Raw genomic sequence first — 25,291 nt, 5'->3', positions numbered from 1 at the left:
GTTACTCCTTCCCTAAAGCTGTGCCCTCTGGTTGCAGTCACCATTGGCAACGAAGCAAACTGTTACCTCCATTGTTCCTGTCCCAGCCCCCACCAAATACTGCACATCCATCAGACCCCTCCCACAGCTGCCTCCACTCCGAAAACAAGCCCAACACATCCAGGTTTAGCATTCAGCAAAGGATGACCAAGAAATATACAACTAAAGATGGCAGACAATTGAAATAAATCGCAATGGGACTGCAGGAGCTTGTATGTGAAATTAAAAGACTGTGCGAGCAAATGTCATTTACGAACAGACTCGAAGATAGGGAATAGGGATGGTGGAGCAATCAAACAAATATCTTGTGAGCGTGATCATGAACAACACTGAAAACCTCCCAGAGAAACTACGGCCAAATAAGGAATGAAAATAAATTAACACAAGTAAAAAAATTACTGGAGAAGTTAAAATGTCTGAAATCTGATTGACCTGATAATGTACAACAATTTGAAAGAGATAATTACGGGCACAGTGAATACTCTAGTTATCATCTTCCAATTGTTTAAAAACAGATTCTGGAAAGATTCCTACAAATTGAAAGGAAGCAAATGCGACTCCATTATTTAAGCAAGGAAGGAGAATAAAAACAGGAACAACTGTCTAATGAGAACCTGTGATAGAACAATACAGCAGAGAGATAAGAAACTGTAGATGTGGAATCTTGAGAAAAGAACAAAGTGCTGGAGGAACTCAGCAAATCGGGCAGCATGTGTGGAGAGAATGGATACAGGATGTTTGGGTCAGGACCCTACTTCAGTCTGAATATCAATATATCAAGGGGTTCATGACAAGAAAATGGCACGACAGTGATCTTATGTGGCAGAAGCAGCTGCTGGAACCAAATGGCTGCAACTGTTTCTTCTCCCTGGCCTTGTGAGCAGTCTAACAGTGAACGATGGACATCTATCCACTCCCTGCAGAATCAGCACATTCACTGCACTGGGTGCAGTGTACAATTACTCAGCCAGGCTACTCCGCCAGCACCTCCCAAACCTGCATTCTCTACCAGTCTGGAGAAAGGTCCCATCTAAAATGTCGGCTGACCATTCCCTCCACAGATGCTGCCTGACCTGCTGAATTCTTCCAGCACTGTGTGTTTTACGCTAGATTCCAGCATCTACAGTTTCCAAATCCATCACAAGGACAGGGTGAGGGTGTCAAAGACTATGGGGAGATGGCAGGAGAATGGAGCTGAGAGGGAAAGATAGATCAGCCTTGACTGAATGGCGCAGTAGAATGGATGGACCAAATGGCCTAATTCTGCTCCGATGACTCATGAGGCGAGTGAGTGCACGGGACCACCACCAGTCCAGAGGACCCGTCACACAGTGTCCTGACTGGGAACTATAAGCCTGTTCTTTCATTGGACTACATCTGAAAGCCCCTTCCCTTCAGCACCTCACCAACAGGTCACCGCCTCCTCTCAAGGTCAATAAATGCTGGTGATGCCCCCATTCTGAGAGTGAACGAAGGCTAACCATTTCTGCTGTTGATTGGGACTGAAATATTGATGTAAACCTCTTCAAGCAGTGTGATGGAGCCTTCTACAAGCACCCAACCAGCTGAGGGACCTCGTTGTGTCTTCGCAACATAGTTTACATTGCAATAGACAATAGGTGCAGGAGTAGGCCATTTGGCCCTTCACGCCAGTACCGCCATTCACTATGATCATTGCTGATCATCCACAATCAGTACCCCGTTCCTGCCTTCTCCCCATACCCCCTGACTCCGCTATCTTTAAGAGCTCTATCTAACTCTCTCTTGAAAGCATCCAGAGAATTGGCCTCCACTGCCTTCTGTGGCAGAGACTTCCACAGATTCACAACTCTCTGGGTGAAAAAGTTCTTCCTCATCTCTGTTCTCAATGTCCTACCCCTTATTCTTAAACGGTGGCCCCTGGTTCTGGACTCCCCCAACATCGGGAACATGTTTCCTGCCTCTAGCGTGTCCAATCTCTTTATAATCTTATATGTTTCAATAAGATCCCCTCTCATCCTTCTAAATTCCAGTGTATACAAGCCTAGTCGCTCCAGTCTTTCCACAGAGGACAGTCCCGCCTCAGAATGTTAACAGAACATGTAAACAGACAGAACTAAATCATATTTTAAGTAGGAAAACCAACATTTTGATCATTTACCTTTTCGTTTCAATGGCCCCAGCACACTGGGCCTGATGCAGTTGATAGGGCTCTGACTTCTCCTACTGAATGCACAATGGAGATGAATAAATTAGAACCAACGCTTATCTCAGTAACGTTACAGTTCCAGAATGAGCACATGACCAAAAGCAAGCCTCCCCATGGACCCAGGATGAAGAGGCTTTGATGGACTCTGGGGCAATGAATTGTCTCAACAGGTGGCTCTGTCCGCAGTGTGACGGCCTTCCCACCGAGGCACAAAGCAGCAGAGTATCTGTACTAGGAAAGGAATCATTGTTGCCAACCTTGCGATAAACTATGACAGATTCATTTATGCTGAAAGAATTATTTCTTAACACACAAAATATAAAACCTATATTTTACTTTGAATTATAATATTTCTGCAGATGGCTGATACGTTCTTACAGCAGCAGTGCTTTAATGGAGACCTTGGCACCAATACTGTTGACATGCCAGACCTTGGCACCAATACTGTTGACATCACAGCCCAGTGACTACAATAGACAATAGGTGCAGGAGGAGGCCATTCTGCCCTTTGGCCCTTCATGCCAGCACTGCCATTCACTGTGATCATGGCTGATCATCCACAATCAGTACCCAGTTCCTGCCTTCTCCCCGTACCCCTTGACTCCGTTATCTTTAAAAGTTCTATCTAACTCTCTTTTGAAAGCATCCAGAGAATTGGCCTCCACTGCCTTCTGAGACAAAGAATTCCACAGATTCACAACTCTCTGAGTGAAAAGGTTTTTCCTCATCTCAGTCCTAAATGGCCGACCCCTTATTCTTAAACTGTGGCCCCTGGTGCTGGACTCCCCCAACATTGGGAACATGTTTCCTTCCTCAAGTGTGTCCAATCCCTTAATAATCTTATATGTTTCAATAAGATCCCCTCTCATCCTTCTAAATTCCAGTGTATACAAGCCTAGTTGCTCCAGTCTTTCAACAGAGGACAGTCCAGCCATCCCGGGAATTAACCTAGTGAACCTACACTGCACTCCCTCAATAGCTAGAATGTCCTTCCTCAAGTTATGTGACCAAATCTGCACCAGTGACACCATCACAGCCCAGTGACCGCACTGCACCAGTGACACCATCACAGCCCAGTGACACCGCACCAGTGACACCATCACAGCCCAGTGACACCGCACCAGTGGCACCATCACAGCCCAGTGACCACACTGCACCAGTGACACCATCACAGCCCAGTGACAGCACTGCACCAGTGACACCATCACAGCCCAGAGACCCCGCACCAGTGACATCATCACAGCCCAGAAACACCGCAACAGTAACACCATCACAGCCCAGTGACCGCACTGCACCAGTGACACCATCACAGCCCAGTGACCGCACTGCACCAGTGACACCTTCACAGCCCAGTGACCGCACTGCACCAGTGACACCATCACAGACCAGTGACACCATCACAGACCAGTGTCCGCACTGCACCAGTGACACCATCACAGCCCAGTGACACCGCACCAGTGACACCATCACAGCCCAGAAACACCGCAACAGTAACACCATCACAGCCCAGTGACCACACTGCACCAGTGACACCATCACAGCCCAGTGACACCGCACCAGTGGCACCATCACAGCCCAGAGACCCCGCACCAGTAACACCATCACAGCCCAGTGACCGCACTGCACCAGTGACACCATCACAGCCCAGTGACGACACTGCACCAGTAACACCATCACAGCCCAGTGACACCATCACAGACCAGTGACCGCACTGCACCAGTGACACCATCACAGCCCAGTGACGACACTGCACCAGTAACACCATCACAGCCCAGTGACTGCACTGCACCAGTGACACCTTCACAGCCCAGAGACACCGCATCAGTGCCGATGTGTCTGCCCAGAGACTCTGGCCATAGATATATACAGCTGATGATATAGGACTGAAAATATTACACATTTTATTAAAAAGGGGAGAGAGACAAAGCTGGCAATTACAACCCCTTTAGGAAGTCAGTGGTGGGAATTTCTGAGAGATCCTGGAACAAAATTAAAGTGCAGATTAAAGAGGCAGTGCCGCTTGGTGATCACATGGCAAATGGACAGGAGCAGCAGATCATCGTTTCCCGGTTGCAGGGAGACAGACAATGGCATTCCAGGGAGTTCTCCTAATCCAGGCAGCATCCTGGTGAACCTGCATCGCTCCAAAGCCTCCACATCCTGCCTGGAATGGGGAGACCAGAACTGCATTCAATACTCCAAACGTGCTGATTGTTTCAATGCTCCTCTGGTCCTCTTCCTGCACATTGCTGATTTCCATCCATCTCTCATTTTCACATGGTCTATATCTGACTCTCCCTTCTCTCACTCCACCATTTTCACCATCTTCTAGCCTTCTCTCAGGTCATGCCTTCTGTAGTTGACAAATAGACTTCATCTTTTCCTTTTCATCTGTTTTATATTTGCTCAGTGTCCCTACCCTTGCAATAGCATAGAGGGTAGATATGACCCTAGTAAAACAATGCGGGTCTAACATTCAATACAAGTTGAACAAAACATTTTGCTGCAGATTGTCTTTGTGTTAACTCTACCTTTACCCGATGCCCCACTCAAGAGAGGGCCTCAATGAACCAAAAGAAGAATGACTATAACAGTATCAATCACTCCCTTTTTCCAGAGCGCTGCCTTTAATATTGGCATTGTTCTGAAAAGCACATTTCATATGGCAGTACCAGAATAAATTCTTATCCTGCCCACGACCCCTCAGTGAAAATTAAAACACACATGCTACTCTCAGCCAATCTTGCATTTGTTCAAAGAATTGCTGTAACCTTTCTTCTAGAGAAACACTTACGTGGCAAACCTGCGTGTTGGGCTGGGGTTGGGACTTGGAGGGAGCCCATTACTACTGACAAAAATCTGCAGGGAAGGTGAGAAGCATTGCTGTAGGACATGGAGGAGGAAAAGTGACAATTAATCCAAAACATTTCACAAGCACTTCCTACACAGCCATAATGCGTGCAGGCACAGGCACACACAATTCTCAAGTACAATTATGCAAATCATTTATTATGAAATGAACATTGAACACTGCATTATTAACAAAGGATGTCACTCTTGCTATAGGTTGAGCTGGACTGAAGTGAAATGGACTTTCTTCAACCATTAATCTTTAAAGAGATTTCAGCCAATTTTCACTGACCATTTTAGAGACCTGCTACTTTTGTTATGCCTCCATCACAAGAGTGATTCTTCACTCGCATGATTAAACAGAGGAAGTGAGATAGTGAGAGATGAAAGAAAATTTATCGGACAAAAATCTGAAAATAGCAAAAAAAATCTATTTATCTTTTGAGCATTTCAGAATATCCTGAGCTACCTGATGACCAGTGGGTATGAGCAAATCTTATAACAGCTCCATGATTTAGAATGTTGCACCAAACCACTTGCTAGGTTTTGTTTAGTTTAGAGATACAGAGCGGAAACAGGCCCTTCGGCTCACTGAGTCCGCACCGACCAGCTATCCCTGCACACCAGCTATCCCAAACACACTAGGGCCAATTTACATTTATACAAACCTGCACGTCTTTGGAGTGTGGGAGGAAACCGGAGCTTCCCGGAGAAAACCCATGCAGGTCACGGGACAAACGTACAAACTCAGTAGAGATAGCACCCATAGTCAGGATCAAACATGGGTCTCTGCCGCGGTAGGTCAGCAACTCTACTGCTGCAACACCATGCCACCCAAAGGAAGACTGTGCGAAAGGTTAAAGTAAATATTCTTCCAGGAATCTTTAGCAGACAAGAACAATGGGTAATTTGGTGAACCTCCGTTTGTCAAACTGCTGGCAAGCTCCGTTCTGTACAGAACAAGTAACAAGTGAAATGGAGCAACTGGAGGCAGAGTTGCAGCTGTCTGGATCACAATCAGTAGAAATTCCGATGCTGGTGGCAACAAGTAGCAGCTGGTGTTCTGAATAGCACCTTCATCATTGCAGGAGGCAGGGTCTAAATCCAAAATCTCAAGCTCTAAAATTTAAGCAGTTCCCAAGGAAAATCTTGTGTCAAAATTGCTGCAGTTTTTCAAAGACCAATTTGGATCCTTTCTGTTCCCTGTAATGTTTTTGCAGAGAGGGTGTTGGGTGTATGGAATGAGCTTTCAGAGGAGGTAGTTGAGGCAGGTACTACAACAACATTCAAGACATCTGGACAGGTACACGGATAGGAAAGGTTTAGAGGGATATGGGCCAAACGCGGGCAGGTGGGACGAGCATAGATGGGGCATCTTGGTTGGCATGGGAAGTTAGGCCGAAGGGTCTGTTTCCATGCTGTAAGTGAACAGGAGCCAGTGAACACAGCACAGAATCGAGAACAAAATCTTCACATTGCCAATGTGGGAGATCTTCAAACAGTAAAATATCAGCAGTCATCTCTTCAGACCCATCTCTTCCCCTGCACCATCCATCACTGGACCCAGCACCACTGGAACCACACCCAGACGGTGCTCACCAACCCCAACCACAACCAGCCCCCATTTACCCCACACCTCCCCGTCCCTGCCCAGCAAGCTGAGAGTTCTTCACACCCTCATTTCTCTCCTTCCACTTAAGCGCCGGGATGAAGCAGTGTCCATCATCACCACATCTGCTGACATTCAGTCAGCACCCCAAGCTCTTCATTGCAGCACGGCGGCGCAGCAGTAGAGTTGCTGCCTTACCGCGAATGCAGCGCCGGAGACCCGGGTTCCATCCCGACTGCAGGTGCTGTCTATATGGAGTTTGTACGTTCTCCACGTGACCTGCGTGGGTTTTCTCCGAGATCTTCGGTTTCCTCCCAGGTTAATTGGCTTGGAAAACGTAAAAATTGTCCCTAGTGGGTATAAGATAGTGTTAATATGTTGGGATCGCTGGTCGGCGCCGACCCAGTGGGCCGAAAGGGCCTGTTTCCGCGCTGAATCTCTAAACTAAACTAATCGCAAATTTACTCAACAGAGTTGGACAAAATGACTGCTCTTTCTCAACAGAGAGGACGGGCTCTGTTTCAGCTCCTACCTTGCCGATGCCTCTGGTTGGTGACGGAGCTGGTGAGACTGGAATGAAGTCAATGCGCTTTGGTGAGGCAGATTTATCCAAGTCGTTGTCACTCTGTGGGGTACAGAACACCCTGAATTAATGTACCAGAGAATATCCAAACTGGACTCCTGCTCTCTCCGGGTTGGGTCTATGTCAGGCTGCAGCACAGCCAGTCATCTCTGCAACATGCTGTGTTCACCAAACTAAATGTCCTCTACACAACTATATCATAAGCATTTTAACGGGAACAGAGCAAATCTGTTTTCAACATGTTATGGCGAATACCTCCAGAGGGAGGGACTGGTGTCGGGGGGGGGGGGGGGGGTGAAGGGGTGGCAGATCATAGAAACATAGAAAATAGGTGCAGGAGGAGGCAATTTGGCTCATCGAGCCAGCACGGCCATTCATTAAGATCATACTACAATCAGTAACCCATGCCTGCCTTCTCCCCATACCCCAAGCCCCAAGAGCTCTACTTAACTCTCTTTAAAATTTATCCAGTGAATTGGCCTCCACTGCCTTCTGTGGCAAAGAATTCCACAAATTCATAACTCTCTGGGTGAAAAAGATTTTTTTCATCTCAGTTTTAAATGGCCTCCCCTTTATTCTTAGACCGTGGTCCCTGGTTCTGGACTCCCCCAACATTGGGAAAAAAATTCCTGCATCTAGCTTGCTCGGTCCTTTTATAATTTTATATGTATCTATAAGATCCCCTCTCATCCTTCTAAATTCCAGTGAATACAAGCCCAGTCTTTCCAATCTTTCCTCATATGATGGTCCCACCATCCCGGGGATTAGCCTTGTGAACCTACGCTGCACTCCCTCAATAGCAAGGATGTCCTTCCTTAAATTAGGAGACCATAACTGCACACAATACTCCAGATGTGGTCTCACTGGGGCCCTGTATAATTGCAGAAGGACCTCTTTACTCCTATACTCAAATCCTCTCGTTATGAAGGCCAACATGCCATTACCTTTCTTCACTGCCTGCTGTACCCGCACGTTTACTTTCAGTGACTGGTGTACAAGGACACCCAGGTCTCGCTGCACTTCCCTTTTTCCAAACCTGACAACATTCAGATAATAATCTGCCTCTTTGTTTTTGCCGCCAAAGTGGATAACCTCACATTTATTTCCATTCTACTGCATCTGCCATGCATCGGCCTACTCACTCAACCTGTCCAGGTCACCCTGCAACCTCCGTGCATCCTCTTCGCAGTTCACACTGCCCCCCAGCTTTGTGTCATCTGCAATTTTGCTAGTGTTACTTTTAATTCCATCATCTGAATCATTAATATATATTGTAAATAGTTGCGGCCCCAGCACAGAGCCTTGCGGCACTCCACTCCTCACTGCCTGCCATTCTGACAGTGACCCATTTATTGCAACTCCTTCTTTCCTGTCTGCCAACCAATTCTCTATCCATGTCAGTACCCTACCCCCAATACCATGTGCTCTAATTTTGCCCACTAATCTCCTGTGTATGACCTTATCAAAGATTTTCTGAAATCCAGATACACTACATCCACTGGCTCTCCATCATCCATTTTACTTGTCACATCCTCAAAAAATTCCAGAAGATTAGTCAAGCAGGATTTCCCCTTCATAAATCCATGGATCAATCCTTTTACTGCTATCCAAATGCACCATTATTACTTCTTTAATAATTGACTCCAGCGTCTTCCCCAAAGATTGGCTGCTCTATAATTCCCCGTTTTCTCTCTCGCTCCTTTCTTGAAATATGGGATAACATTAGCTATCCTCCAATCCACAGGAACTGATCCTGAATCTCTAGAACATTGGAAAATGATCACCAGTGCGTCCACAATTTCTAGAGCTATCTCCTTGAGTACCATGGGATGCAGACCATCAGGCCCTGGGGATTTATCAGCCTTCTGTCTCATCAGTCTGCCCAATAGTATTTCTCACCTAATGCAAATTTCTTTCAGTTTCTCTGTCTCCCTAGATCCTCTGTCCTCTCGTACATCTGGGAGATTGGTTCTGTCTTCACTAATGAAGACACAAACAAAGTACCTGTTCAACTCTTCTGCCATTTCCTTGTTCCCCATAATAATTTCACCTGTTTCTGCCTTCAAGAGACCCACATTTGTCTTTACTAATCTTTTTATCTTAACATACCTAAAGAAGCTTTTACTACCCTTCTTTATATTCTTGGCGAGCTTACCTTCGTACTTCATCTTTTCTCCTCGTATTGCCCTTTTTGTTACCTTCTAATGTCCTTTCAAAGTTCCCAATCCTCTGGCTTCCCGATACTCTTTGCTATGTTATACCCCTTTTCATCATCATCATCATATATATACAGCCGGAAACAGGCCTTTTCGGCCCTCCAAGTCCGTGCCGCCCAGCGATCCCCGTACATTAACACTATCCTACACCCACTAGGGACAATTTTTACATTTACCCAGCCAATTAACCTACATACCTGTACGTCTTTGGAGCGTGGGAGGAAACCGAAGATCTCGGAGAAAACCCACGCAGGTCACGGGGAGAACGTACAAACTCCTTACAGTGCAGCACCCGTAGTCAGGATCGAACCTGAGTCTCCGGCGCTGCATTCGCTGTAAAGCAGCAATCTACCGCTGCGCTACCGTGCCGCCCTTTTAGTCTTATACAGTCCCAAACTTCCTTTGTCAGCCATGGTTCCCTCTTACTCCCCTTAGAATCTTTCTTCCTCTTTCATTGTCTATGCTAAAAACTTCTACAGAAGAGAAAACTGCTGTTGCAATCACCATCCAGGCGGCACTGCCAAGAGTGTGACTGGTGGTGGAAGCTGGGTCACTGACAATGTTTATGCAGCACGTAGATGAGTAGTATAGGTGACTACGGACCATGGGCTGGACGCTGGAAACATTGGACACAATGGCCTGTTCCCATGCTGTATGATTCTCTCATTCAAAGAACACTCATTGGAGCTGAAGGAAAACTTGCATGATCACAAAAGTTGTACATTTATACTAATGTCTGAAAGACATTTAAACACGAGGCATTTCGGGAAGTCATGTAGGGGTGGGACATATACAGTAAATGGTCGGACACAAAGGAATGTTGATGAACAGAGACCTAAGGTCTAAGTCTGAGTTATACAGCACAGAACCCAGCTCTTTGGCCCACAGTCCATTGCAAGTAGCAACACAAGCTGCATTACTGAGGAAGAGGGCATGTGGCATGCTTGCTTTTATAAGTGGGGCATAGCAAATAAGAGTTGGAACATCATGTTGCAACTTTTCAACATACTGATTGGAGCACTTACAATATTGCATGTAATTCTGACCTCTCTGTAGGTAAGATATGAATGAGCTGCAGACAGTGCAGGCAGATCACCAGGATACTGTCCTGTAAAGATTGGAGGATTTAATTAAACTCTCCTCCTAATCAGAGAGATTGGAAAGGCAGGAATGGAGCGAACGAGGCAGAGGGTTAGCTGAGAGAAGAATATATGAGAAGAATGATAGCAGAGAGTCTAAATCATTTTCTCATGGTAGGAGTATCAGAAATAAGAGGACGAGTTTAAAATGAGAAGGAGTTTTTAAAGGTATCTGAGGACTTGTTACACAGAGTGGTTGATATCTGAAACTTGCTGCCAGGAGAGATTGTGAAATTAGATACAATCAGTACTCTCAAGAGGCATTTAGGAAACCACTTAAAAATGCAAGTCAGAGAAGGACGCAGACAATGCTGGCAGTGTAGATGGGCAGAAATGTTGGCATGGATGTGGTGGGCTGATTGCTAGTTAAAGGTTTGCTACAATAGTTGTCTACAAATTAAGACTTTCAGTTCCATCTGCACTTCCCGCTGCCTTGGCAAGGTCACCAACAAAACCAAGGAGGGGTTTCATCCCGATCACTCCCTCTTCTCTCCTCTCCCATCAAGCAACAGGTACAGAAGTTTAAAAACTCAGATTCAGGGACAGTTTCTTCCCAGCTGTTACCAGGCAACTGAACCGTTCCCTCACCAACTAGAGAGTAGTCCTGACCTCCAATCTTACTGATTGGAGAACTTAGAATATCTTTAATCAGACTTTATCTTACACTAAACGTTATGCCCTTTATCCTGTAACTGTACCTCTGTACACGTGACGATAATATAAACAGCAGAGTTAGATGCCTCAACTTTCAGTGCAGTACAGCAGACCTGTCTCAGTGGCTGACCAAACCCCCAATCATTTGGTGATTTACATTATTTTGGGGTTTGTGAGCCACTCACAATATTACTCAAAGCTGCATGCTCAATGAAACTGAAAGGAGTGAGTTAATTCCCAGGAATTAGAGTGAGAAGCAACTCCTTCTTATCTGATTACAGTTAAATTAGAATTCACAACCCAAAAAATTAATTGAAGAGGAACAGTAAAAAATGCATAACTCAGGCATATGCAGACAAATCAAGGAATGTATTAGTGCCAGAGGATTGGATGTTATTACAGGCGCAGCAAACCTTCAAGAGCATGAATAATTGGAGCATTTCACCCACTGACAGTCACTCACCAGGTTCAAGCTCTCTTCCCACGACACGCTCATCTGCATTGCGGCCTGCACTCCCCTGGTCAAAAAGCAAGCCCAGAGTCAACGCATACACTAAAAGATCATTCACAAGAATGTTAAACATTGACATTTTTGTCAAACAAAAGATATCACATGCCAATGGATTTTTAGTCATTTCAAAGTCGGGTTAGAGGCAGAGTGAAGCGAGTGAGATCAGTGTCAATCTCAGGGAACATGCAATAAGTAATGTTCAAGCAATTGACTCGAAACGGATCAACTATTTTCCAAAATAAATCGGACTGGATGGAATATCCAGAGATGGAAAATTATGTTAACCAATAAAAAATCACACCGGGGAAAGTACCAAATTGGATCAGAATATGGCTGCGATAGAAAGTGCAGAGTGATGTGGACGGAGTTTTCTGTGCCAAAGGCTGTTGCCAGTTGGTTCCGCGGGGCACTCACCTCACGACTTACACTAAATATATTACTGGTTTATATAAAATGGAATAGCACAACAAAGCACAGAAAAGGCCCTCTGGCCAGACATAACTCGCCCCATCTGCCTGCACATTTGTCCATACTCTCCCATCTATTGCCAGTTCAGATATCTATCTTCAGTGCGTTATGATGTTTGGGACAAAGACCCATCATTTATTTATTTGCCTCTGTACTCCACAATTTGAGATTTGTAATAGAAAAAATCACATGTGGTTAAAGTGATCATTGTCAGATTTTATTAAAGGGTATTTTTTTACATTTTGGTTTCACCATGTTAAAATTACAGCTGTGTTTATACATAGTCCCCCCATTTCAGGGCACCACAATGTTTGGGACAATAGACAATAGGTGCAGGATTGGCCATTCGGCCCTTCGAGCCAGCACCACCATTCAATGTGATCATGGCTGATCATTCTCAATCAGTACCCCGTTCCTGCCTTCTCCCCATACCCCATGGCTCCGCTATCCTTAAGAGCTCGATCTAGCTCTCTCTTGAATGCATTCAGAGAATTGGCCTCCACTGCCTTCTGAGGCAGAGAATTCCACAGATTTACAACTCTCTGACTAAAAAAAGTGACACATGGCTTCATGGGTGCTTGTAATTGCTCAGCAGTGTTTAATTGCCTTCTTAATGCAGGTATAAGAGCTCTCAGCACCTAGTCTTTCCTCCAGTCTTTCCATCACCGTTGGAAACTTTTATTGTTGTTTATCAACATGAGGACCAAAGTTTTGCCAATGAAAGTCATATAAGCCATTATGAGACTGCGAAACAAAAATAAAACTGTTAGAGACATCAGCCGAACCTTAGGCTTACCAAAATCTTCTTAATGATGGTTGGAACATCATTAAGAAGAAAGAGAGCACTGGTGAGCTTACTAATCGCAAAGGGACTGGCAGGCCAAGGAAGACCTCCACAGCTGATGACAGAAGAATTCTCTATATAATAAAGAAAAATCCCCAAACACCTGTCCGATAGATCAGAAACACTCTTCATGAGTCAGGTGTGGATTTGTCAATGACCACCACTGTCCGCAGAAGACTTCATGAACAGAAATACAGAGGCTACACTGCAAGATGCAAACGACTGGTTAGCTGCAAAAATTGGATGGCCAGGTTAGTTTGCCAAGAAGTACTTAAAAGAGCAACCACAGTTCTGGAAAAAAGTCTTGTGGACAGATGAGATGCAGATTAACTTATATCAGAGTGATGGCAAGGGCAAAGTATGGAGAAGAGAAGGAATTGCCCAAGATCCAAAGCATACCACCTCATCCGTGAATCAGCAAGACAATGATTCCAAACATACTGCTAAAACAACAAAGGAGTTTTTCTAAGCTAAAATATGGTCAATTCTTGAATGGCCAAGTCAATCACCCGATCTGAACCCAATTGAGCATGCTTTTTATGTGCTGAAGAGAAAACTGAAGGGGACTAGCCCCCAAAAAACAAGCATAAGCTAAAGATGGCTGCAATACAGGCCTGGCAGAGCATAACCAGAGAATACACCCAGCAACTGGTGATGTCCATGAATCGCAGACTTCAAGCAGTCTTTGCATGCAAAGGATATGCAACAAAATACTAAACATGACTACTTTCATTTGCATGACACTGCTGTGGCCCAAATGTTATGGTGCCCTGAAATGGGGGGACTTTGTTATTATCCACAGAGGACGCCATCTCTCTGGCTCTTCACACTGTCCTGACTCTCCTGGAGAGACAGGGCACGTACGTGAGGATGCTATTCATAGACTATACCTCTGCCTTCAACACGGTCATCCCCACCAAGCTCACCACCAAACTCCACCAGCCAGGCCTCAGCTCGTCGTTATACGACTGGATCCTGAATTTCCTGACGGAGCGACTGCAGGCAGTGAGACTGGGCCCGCACCTGTCCTCCACTATCACCCTGAGTACCGGCACACCACAGGGCTGTGTATTGAGCCCCATGCTCTACTCCCTCTTCACACACGACTGTGTTCCTGCATTCGCCATCAACACCATTGTTAAGTTTGCAGACGACACAAAGGTGATCGGGCTGATCACCAACGATGATGAAACACACTACACAGCGGAGGTGCAGAACCTGGCGGACTGGTGCTCAGATAACAACCTGTCTCTAAACACCTCTAAGACTAAGGAGCTGATCATCAACTTCAGAAGGTCACATAATGGGGAATACGCTCTGATTTGTATCAACAGGGACAGTGTGGAGTGTCCAGCTTCAGGTTCTGGGCACACACATTTCGGAAGACCTCACATGGTCCACTAACACCGCTGCGCTGGTCAAGAAGGCACAGCAACAACTGCTTTTCCTAAGAACACTGAAAAAGACTGATCTGTCCCAACAGCTGCTGACGACCTTCTACCGCTGTACCACAGAGAGCATCCTAACGCATGGCATCTCTGTGTGGTATCTCAGCTGCACGGAGGCGGAGAGGAGAGCTCTTCAGCGGGTAGTCTACAGAGCTCAGAAGATTATCGGGATGCAGCTTCCACCCTTGGAGGGCATCTACAATACACGATGCCTCAGGAAAGCCACCAGCGTTCATAAAGACTCCTCACACCCCTGCAATAGTCTATTCGAACTTCTACCATCCGGCAGACGTTACAATGCCTTCTACGCCCACACCTCCAGACTTAGGAACAGCTTCATCCCCAGAGCCATAGCTGCTCTGAACCGGTCCTGCTGAGTGCCCCCCCCCCCATGAACTGTCTCCTTCGGATGGTCACGTCGCACAGCGACCCGGCACAGACCTACTTGCACTTTATACTGTTTTAACTGTTTTCTAATTTTGTTTCTCTGGGTTGTCTAAATTTCTCTTGATTAGCTAACTAATTTATTACATCGAATGGAAGTCGCATTCCCAATCTCGTTGTACCCCTGTACAATGACAATAAAGATATATTGTATTGTATATTGTGTTGTATTGTATTGTAAACACAGCTGTAAACACATGGTGAAACCAAAATGTATAAAAATGGCCTTTATTAAAATCTGACAATGTGCACTTTAACCACATGTGATTTTTTTCTATTACAAATCTCAAATTGTGCAGTACAGAGGCAAATAAATAAATGATGGGTCTTTGTCCCAAACATTATGGAGGGCACTGTCAGTCTCTTAAACATTGCTATCATATCTGCTTCCACCACCTCCCCCACAGCACGTTGCAAGCAGTGACCTCTGTGTAAAAAATCTTGCCGAACCCATCTCCTTAAACTTTCTCTTTATCTTTCAACCTCTGCTGGAAATGAATAGATGTTAATTGCACCACAGCTCAATTACTGCACATAATTATGGTCACCACAAGATGTTACAGCATGTGCAAAGCTGCTGGGGATCTACAAAGGTATGTGGAGACTGGGAATTGTGGCCATAAGGTCAGATTGGGATGTTTTCTATGGAATAGAGGAGACAGAAGGAGATTTACAACATTGTGAGATGCTTAGATCCAGTAAAACAGGAAGGAACTATTTCCTTGGCACAGTCAAAAGCCCTGGTAGGGATTTAAAGTAATTACCACAAGCATTCAAGGGGAAAAAATATGAAAAACAATTCACTCAAAGCATCTCATATTTGACTTGGGCAGCTTACAATCCAGTGGTATATTGATTTCTCTAACTTCACGTAACCCTTGCATCCCCTGTCTCCGTCCCTCCCCCACTCTAGTTGTCATACTAGCTTCACTGTCGTTCTGTTGAGTTCTGTCCGTATAACTCGTTATCACCAATCCCACAGCCAACAATGGACCATTGTGGGCTCAACCTTTTCTTGATTATTGTTGCTTTCTGCCTTTCTTTCATTCATTTGCCCTAAGTACCATCTATATCTATTGTTCCCCTTTCCCCTGACTCTCAGTCAGAAGGGCCACGACCTGCAGTCACCTATTCCTTTTCTCCAGATGTTGCCTGATCCAGCTTTTTGTGTCTGTCTTCACCGAAAAAAACACATTTCCCAGAAATCCTATGCAATAACCAAGTAACCGTATTGAGCGCCGACTGAAGATGAGGTAGCTCATGCTGGGAACAGGATGAAGCACACAGCTCCGTCAACAAGCACAGACACAAACAACCGCACAGCCCACATGTCAAACTTCCTTCCACTCAACACAAACATTCCAGCATTTAAGATGTTTAACATCTTGCTTCAGTATTACCTCTCGTGTGCTGTCTCTCTGTTCATGAGATCCATTCCTTCTTCCTGCATAAAAAAGAAACCAAAGATTGTTTGAGTTGGGTTTGAGAAACAGGGCTCCCTGTTCACCTACTTTCACTTCACGGATCGCGATTCACAGTGGTGCAGCAGTAGAGTTGCTGCCTTACAGTGCCAGAGACCCAGGTTCCACCCTCATTATTGGTGCTGTCTGTGGAGTTTGCATGTTTGCCTGTGACCATGTGGGTTTACTATGGGTGCTCTGCTTTAACATACAACTAGTGTATAGGTATTTAGTTGGTCGGAGCAGACTTGGTGGACCAGAGGGCCCATTTCCATTCTGCATCTCAAAACAAAACTTCCATTACAATGAAGAGCTTTATATATTAGTCACTAGGAATGCTTCACTTGCTACAGAGAAATATAGGGCCCAGCTGGGATATATATTTTCAAATAGAGGTCCGTGAAATACAAACACTGTTTGCTTGGGTGGCATCTCTGAAATACCCAAGCCACAAATTCTTAAAAATGCATGTTTTGCTTTTCATTTATTGCATCTTTCTGACCTCTCAGAGTTATACAGCACAAAATCAGCTCTTTGGCCCAACTCACCCATGCTGACCAAGATGTCAATTCTGAGCTAGCCCCACTTGCCTGCGTTTGGCCCATAATTCCTGTAAATCTTTCCTATCCATGTACCTGTCTTTTAAATGCTGTTATTGTATCTGCCTCAAGTACCTCCTCTGGCAGCTCGTTCCATATACCCACCATCCTGTGTGAAAGAATTGTCCCTCAGGACCCTTTTTAATCTTGCTCCCTCTTCCTAGCATCCACAGCAGCCCTGCGATTCCTGACCTATTTCATGAATGCTCATGTCAGGAAGGGTTCTTTAGGAACCTAAACCTTTGTTATCTGGGGAGACCTACATCTGAACATAATAAGCTACGGGAAATATATCAATGTGAAGGGAGTCTGTGCAATGGGTCAGGTAGCTCATGAAGGATTTTAACAAGTACATTTAAGTCCATTGCACTCTAGACTTCTCAATATCCGATCAACAAACATTGTGGAAGTCAGTTTCATTCATTGTCTCTAAAATCTGTTGGTCTCTGACTGACTGTTGGAAAGGACAGCATTTTAACTTAATAATTTTGAAGGATTGCGCTGTTTTAATGACAACTGTAGAAAGTACAAGTTTGTAGGTTAATTGGCTTCAGACAAACTCTACATTTAACATGAAGGCAATTTATGGATTTCAAATGAGTCGGGGTATTCAACAAATCTACCAACATTTCATGATAGGCAAAAATGTCTTCTGACACTGCCAGAGTCTGAATCATTATTATATTCAACGTTGACATATTGTTGTATTGCAGGAGAATCAACGGGGAAAGGGATCAGGTAAAATGTTGAGCTGAGACCAATGATCAGGTCAGCCACAATCTCACTGGACGATGGAGTGAGATTGTCCAGTCTCATGATGTTGCAGTCATGTGGTCAACTCTGGCCACACTGTACTGTGACTGAGAGAAATGTGAAGCAACACATCAGCCACTGTCCCAGGGCATCTCAGATCTGGAGAATCAAATAACCCCATCCCTTGAATAAATGAATTTCTTTATTTCAACACATTGGAACAACTAACCAGAGCAGTGCCCTAATGCTGCCTGTCTCGCTGAGTTACTCCAGCATTTTGTATCTCTCTTTGGTGTAAACCAGCGTCTGCAATTCCTTTCTACACTGTGGACTGCTCACATGCTGAACCCAAATGTGACTGAACACTTGTTGCCAGGACTGAACCTTCTTGGCTTTGAGATGGTGTTGAAGTGTACCTGTTCCACTTTACCTGTTTGATCTGATGCAGCCTGCTGCTTGGGATACGAACAGGTGATGAAGGGACGATCTGGAAAAAGTAAATGTGAATACCCCAAATCTTTATTACAAATTATACAGAACACGTAATATTTAAAAATATATATATTCTTAGAGGATCTCATGCTGAGTAAGTGGAGAAAGGTTCAGGCTGGGGACAGAGCAGGTATTAACTTGAGATAAACAATTACACGGCCAAATAATCTCAAGTGCAGCTCAGCAAAGAGCCGTCATTAAGCACAACTTCTCAACTCCGCCAACGCTGCTCCATTCATCTCCTCGGCCCTTCACTGCATTTCTGGCCCTGGTGTCTCTGGACAGCCACTTTGTGCTGCTCCCATGCTCACTGTGACCCGCACAGAAGGAATTTACTCTAATTTTGTCAATTGGTGGCTAAGATGACTGGATCTCATTACCAGATGTGCCTGGGGGAGAACATGATAGATGATAAAGGTTGATAAAGACACTGCGGCAATGTCTTTTAAATGAACTTTTGAAATGAATAAATGGGCAGGTGAAATTTAATGGTGAGTTGTGAAGTGGTATACCCTCGGCAGAGAGAATAACAAAAGACAACAAAGTCGAAATGGCAAAGATCTTCAGTGTGCAGGAACTGGATGAGTTCTAAATCTTGAAGGGCAGGTGCAAGTAAAGTTCATAAAGTAAACGAGATCTTGGGATTTATGTGGAGCAAGAAAATACAATGTTTTGTTACAAAACACGCGATAGACCACAGCTTTGGTCACCACATCCTTTGGTAAGACTTCTACAGGAGATGCAGAAAAGGATATTTCTTGGGATGAGGGAGTCAGCGAAAAGGTGAAGCGAGGTTGTTCCCCTTGGAACAAAGATGGTTGGGAGGAGGCGTATGAAATCATTACTGGTTTAACGACGGTACAGGAAAGGATGTTGTTCCATTAGCTAATGGTTCAAGGTCTGTAGGCACATATTTTAAACTCAGGGCAAAGGATACTTGTGAAATGCGATTAATTTATTTCTAAAAAGTAATTCTTTATAATTTGGAACTCATAATCTCTGTTATTTATAAAACATAAGTGGTCCAATTAGTAAGTTTGCAGGTAACATAAGCATTGGTGTTGTGGATGGTAAAGGCCATCAAAGATTACAGCAGGATATCGATCGATTGGAAATTTGAACAGAGAAATGGCACGGAATTTAATCCATACGTGTGAGGTGATGCAGATTGGGAGGTCAATGCCAGTCAACCCCAAGTTAGAGAGAGAGGGTGGGGGGTATGCTTCCGAGAAAATAGTCATGTCATGCTTGGATTTATATGAAAAAAATTGAGTTTATTTATTCTTTTAATTTTACATGTTCCGTGAGAGTGGATTTTATTCCTTATCTCAAATTTTGGGATAGTGATTTCTGAATTCTGCAAGAATTCCATAACCCAGATGGCCAAAATGCAGCAGTTGCCTGTCTACAGTAAATGGCAGGACCCTTGGGAACATTGATCTTAAGATGCAAGTCCATAGTTTCCTGATAGTGGCAACGCAATAGATAGGATGCCAATGAAGGCATATGGCATTCTTTCAAAAATAAAATTGATAAATAGATCAGTCCGATGAAGTGGCCTCACTGGAAAAGTCGCCTATCCATTTTCTCCAGGGATGCTGCCTGACCCGCTGAGTTACTCCAGCCTTTAGTGCTCATTTTGTCCAACCTCTCCTTCTAGCTAATCATTCCAATCCAGGCAACATTTTGGTAAACCTCTTCTGCTGAAGTCTGAAGAAGGATCTTGACCCGAAACGTCACCCATTCCTTCTCTCCAGAGATGCTGCCTGTCCCACTAAGTTACTCCAGCATTTTGTGTCTATCTTCGGTTTAAACAAGCATTTGCAGTTCCTTCCTACACATCGAGTATAAGAGATGTAGTTGTATAAAAGTTTAGTTAGGCCACATTTGGACTATTGCGTGCAGTTCTGATCATCACATTAAAGCTTTGGAGAAGGTGCAGAAGGGGTTTATTTCCATTTTTCCTATCATCTTTCTATCATTTCCCATCCATTTTCTTCAAAGATGCTGCCTAACCTGCTGAGTTACTCTAGCATTTTTTTTTCCGATCTAACCAGCATCTGCAATTCTTTTTTATTCCATTTGGACAAAATGGAATTATTTTTCCTCGTGCTTGATAAAGTATTTAAAATTATGAGGGTAGACAATCAAAGTCTTTGTCCCAGAGTGAATGCCAATACTAGAAAGCACAGGTTTAAGGTGAGATATGTGCTTTTTCCTCTGGGAGGTGTCTGGAATGCAGGGGAAAGTGATGGAAGTTGATATGACAGAATCATTTAAGAGGCATTAGGTCAGGTACAGTGCTCTCCATAATGTTTGGGACCAAGACCCATCATTTATTTATTTGCCACTGTCCTCCATAATTTGAGATTTGTAATAGAAAACAATCACATGTGGTTAAAGTGCACATTGTCAGATTTTAATAAAGACCATTTTAATATATTTTGGTTTCACCATGTAGAAATTACAGCAGTGTTGATACATAGTCCCGTCTCCCCCCCCCCCCCCCCCCCCCCAATTTCAGGGCACCATAACGTTTGGGACACAGCAGTGTCATGTAAATGAAAGTAGTCATGTTTAGTATTTTGTTGCATATCCTTTGCATGCAATGACTGCTTGAAGTCTGCAATTCATGGACATCACCAGTTGCTGGGTATATTCTCTGGTGATGCTCTGCCAGGCCTGTATTGCAGCCATCTTTAGCTTATGCTTGCTTTGGGGGCTAGTCCCCTTCAGTTTTCTCTTCAGCATATGAAAGACATGCTCAATTGGGATCAGATCGAGTGGTGATTGACTTAGCCACTTAAGAAGTGACCATTTTTTAGCTTTGAAAAACTCCTTTGTTGCTTTAGCAGTATGTTTGGAATCATTGTCTTGCTGTAGAATGAACCACTGGCCAATGGGTTTTGAGGCATTTGTTTGAACTTGAGTAGATAGGATGTGTCTATACCCTTCAGAATTCATTCTGCTACTCCCATCAGCAGTTGTATCGCAATGAAGATAAGTGAGCCAGTACCTTCAGCACCCATACATGCCCAGGCCATAACAGCCCCACCACCATGTTTCACAGATGAGGTGGTATGCTTTGGATCTTGGGCAGTTCCTTCTCTCCTCCATACTTTGCTCTTGCCATCACTCTGATATAAGTTAATCCCTTGAAGACAGAAGCAGGGGAATTTATTATGGGTAACAAAGAAATGGCAGACAAGTTAAACCGTTACTTTGGATCTGTCTTCACTGAGGAAGATACACACAATCTCCCAAATGTTCTAGGGGCCGGAGAACCTAGGGTGATGGAGGAACTGAAGGAAATCCACATTCGGCAGGAAATGGTTTTGGGTAGACTGATGGGACTGAAGGCTGATAAATCCCCAGGGCCTGATGGTCTGCATCCCAGGGTACTTAAGGAGGTGGCTCTAGAAATAGTGGAAGCATTGGAGATAATTTTTCAATGTTCTATACATTCAGGATCAGTTCCTGTGGATTGGAGGATAGCAAATGTTATCCACTTTTTAAGAAAGGAGGGAGAGAGAAAACGGGTAATTATAGACCAGTTAGTCTGACATCAGTGGTGGGGAAGATGCTGGAGTCAATTATAAAAGATGAAATTGCTGAGCATTTGGATAGCAGTAACAGGATCATTCCGAGTCAGCATGGATTTACGAAGGGGAAATCATGCTTGACAAATCTACTGGAATTTTTTGAGGATGTAACTAGGAAAATTGACATGGGAGAGTCAGTGGATGTGGTGCACCTCGACTTTCAGAAAGCCTTCGACAAGGTCCCACATAGGAGATTAGTGGGCAAAATTAGAGCACATGGTATTGGGGGTAGGGTACTGACATGGATAGAAAATTGGTTGACAGACAGAAAGCAAAGAGTGGGGATAAATGGGTCCCTTTTGGAATGGCAGGCAGTGACCAGTGGGGTACCGCAAGGTTCGGTGCTGGGACCCCAGCTATTTACGATATACATTAATGACTTAGATGAAGGGATTAAAAGTACCATTAGCAAATTTGCAGATGATACTAAGCTGGGGGGTAGTGTGAATTGTGAGGAAGATGCAATAAGGCTGCAGGGTGACTTGGACAGGTTGTGTGAGTGGGCGGATACATGGCAGATGCAGTTTAATGTAGATAAGTGTGAGGTTATTCACTTTGGAAGTAAGAATAGAAAGGCAGATTATTATCTGAATGGTGTCAAGTTAGGAAGAGGGGATGTTCAACGAGATCTGGGTGTCCTAGTGCATCAGTCACTGAAAGGAAGCATGCAGGTGCAGCAGGCAGTGAAGAAAGCCAATGGAATGTTGGCCTTCATAACAAGAGGAGTTGAGTATAGGAGCAAAGAGGTCCTTCTACAGTTGTACCGGGCCATGGTGAGACCGCACCTGGAGTACTGTGTGCAGTTTTGGTCTCCAAATTTGAGGAAGGATATTCTTGCTATTGAGGGCGTGCAGCGTAGGTTCACTAGGTTAATTCCCGGAATGGCGGGACTGTCATATGTTGAAAGGCTGGAGCAATTAGGCTTGTATACACTGGAATTTAGAAGGATGAGGGGGGATCTTATTGAAACATATAAGATAATTAGGGGATTGGACACATTAGAGACAGGAAACATGTTCCCAATGTTGGGGGAGTCCAGAACAAGGGGCCACAGTTTAAGAATAAGGGGTAGGCCATTTAGAACGGAGATGAGGAAGAACTTTTTCAGTCAGAGAGTGGTGAAGGTGTGGAATTCTCTGCCTCAGAAGGCAGTGGAGGCCAGTTCGTTGGATGCTTTCAAGAGAGAGCTGGATAGAGCTCTTAAGGATAGCGGAGTGAGGGGGTATGGGGAGAAGGCAGGAACGGGGTACTGATTGAGAGTGATCAGCCATAATCGCATTGAATGGCGGTGCTGGCTCGAAGGGCTGAATGGCCTACTCCTGCACCTATTGTCTATTGTCTCATCTGTCCACAAGATCTTTTTCCAGAACTGTGGTTGCTCTTTTAAGTACCTCTTGGCAAACTGTAACCTGGCCATCCTATTTTTGTGGCTAACCAGTGGTTTGCATCGTGCAGTGTAGCCTCTGTATTTCTGTTCATGAAGTCTTCTGCGGAAAGTGGTCATTGATAAATCCACACTTGACTCCTGAAGAGTGTTTGTGATCTGTCGGACAGGTTTGGGGATTTTTCTTTATTATAGAGAGAATTTAATGTAGTTTAATGTAGATAAGTGTGAGGTTATTCACTTTGGAAGTAAGAATAGAAAGGCAGATTATTATCTGAATGGTGTCAAGTTAGGAGGAGGGGGAGTTCAACGAGATCTGGGTGTCCTAGTGCATCAGTCAATGAAAGGAAGCATGCAGGTTCAGCAGGCAGTGAAGAAAGCCAATGGAATGTTGGCCTTCGTAACAAGAGGAGTTGAGTATAGGAGCAAAGAGGTCCTTCTACAGTTGTACCGGGCCCTGGTGAGACCGCACCTGGAGTACTGTGTGCAGTTTTGGTCTCCAAATTTGAGGAAGGATATTCTTGCTATGGAGGGCGTGCAGCGTAGGTTCACTAGATTAATTCCCGGAATGGCGGGACTGTCGTATGTTGAAAGGCTGGAGCGATTGGGCTTGTATACACTGGAATTTAGAAGGATGAGGGGGGATCTTATTGAAACATATAAGATAATTAGGGGATTGGACACATTAGAGGCAGATAACATGTTCCCAATGTTGGGGGAGTCCAGAACAAGGGGCCACAGTTTGAGAATAAGGGGTAGGCCATTTAGAACGGAGATGAGGAAGAACTTTTTCAGTCAGAGGGTGGTGAAGGTGTGGAATTCTCTGCCTCAGAAGGCAGTGGAGGCCAGTTCGTTGGATGCTTTCAAGAGAGAGCTGGATAGAGCTCTTAAGGATAGCGGAGTGAGGGGGTATGGGGAGAAGGCAGGAACGGGGTACTGATTGATAGTGATCAGCCATGATCGCATTGAATGGCGGTGCTGGCTCGAAGGGCTGAATGGCCTACTCCTGCACCTATTGTCTATTGTCTATTGTCTATAATTCTTCTGTCATCAGCCGAGGAGGTCTTCCTTGGCATGTCAGTCCCCAGAATTCTTCTGTCATCAGCCGTGGAGGTCTTCCTTGGCATGTCAGTCCCTTTGCGATTAGTAGGCTCACCAGTGCTCTCTTTCTTCTTAATGATGTTCGAACCAGTTGATTTTGGTAAGCCTAAGGTTTGGCTGATGTCTCTAACAGTTTTATTTTTGTTTCTCAGTCTCATAATGGCTTCTTTGACTTTCACTTGCACAACTTTGGTCCTCATGTTGATAAACAGCAATAAAAGTTTCCAAAGGTGATGGAAAGACTGGAGGAAAGATTAGGTGCTGAGAGCTAGAAACATAAAAATTATACATAGAGCTAAACAAAGCTCTCTTACACCTGCATGAAGGAGGCATTTAAACACACCTGAGCAATTACAAACACATGCAAAGCCATGTGTCCCAAACATTAAAGTGCCCTGAAATGGGGGGACTATGTATAAACACAGCTGTAATTTCTACATGGTGAAACCAAAATGTATAAAAATGGCCTTTAATAAAATCTGACAATGTGCACTTTAACTGCATATGATTTGTTCTATTAGAAGTCTCAAATTGTGGAGTACAGAGGCAAATAAATAAATGATGGGTCTTTGCCCCAAACATTGTGGAGGGCACTGTCTATGAACAAGCAGGACTGGAGGGCTGTGCACACTCACTGCAGCCTTGTGTTTCTGGGCACTGGAATTACCATACCAAGCCGTGGCACAACCAGTGAGGCCTCTAGTGCACCTCAATAGTCAATAGTCAATAGTCGTTTATTTGTTACATACACATAAATGTGTAGTAAAATGAAACATTACCCGCAGTTGAACAATAAGACCAATAAGATTAATCAATAAAAATGCAATAACACATACAATCACAACTAACACCAAACAAAAAGAAACATCCATCACAGTGAGTCTCCTCCAGTCCCTTCTCACTGTGA

General features: G+C 44.5%; 1 protein-coding gene across 1 annotated transcript in view; it reads right to left on the bottom strand.

Moving 5' to 3' along the window:
* pabir2 (PABIR family member 2) overlaps window positions 1-25,291 on the bottom strand; it is a 51,516-nt gene that overhangs the window by 9,732 nt on the left and 16,493 nt on the right. Inside the window, exons 3-8 of the mRNA XM_078432084.1 lie at window positions 18,236-18,292; window positions 16,394-16,437; window positions 11,742-11,796; window positions 7,219-7,311; window positions 5,022-5,110; window positions 2,180-2,244 (exon numbers count right to left, since the gene is read on the bottom strand). Coding sequence (XP_078288210.1) covers window positions 2,180-2,244; window positions 5,022-5,110; window positions 7,219-7,311; window positions 11,742-11,796; window positions 16,394-16,437; window positions 18,236-18,292 — 403 coding nt within the window. The remainder of the gene's footprint in view (window positions 1-2,179; window positions 2,245-5,021; window positions 5,111-7,218; window positions 7,312-11,741; window positions 11,797-16,393; window positions 16,438-18,235; window positions 18,293-25,291) is intronic.

This window comes from Rhinoraja longicauda, unplaced genomic scaffold (assembly GCF_053455715.1).
Source record: "Rhinoraja longicauda isolate Sanriku21f unplaced genomic scaffold, sRhiLon1.1 Scf000049, whole genome shotgun sequence".
NCBI classification, from domain to species: Eukaryota; Metazoa; Chordata; class Chondrichthyes; order Rajiformes; family Arhynchobatidae; genus Rhinoraja; species Rhinoraja longicauda.
This window is presented reverse-complemented; position numbering and strand designations above follow the sequence as displayed.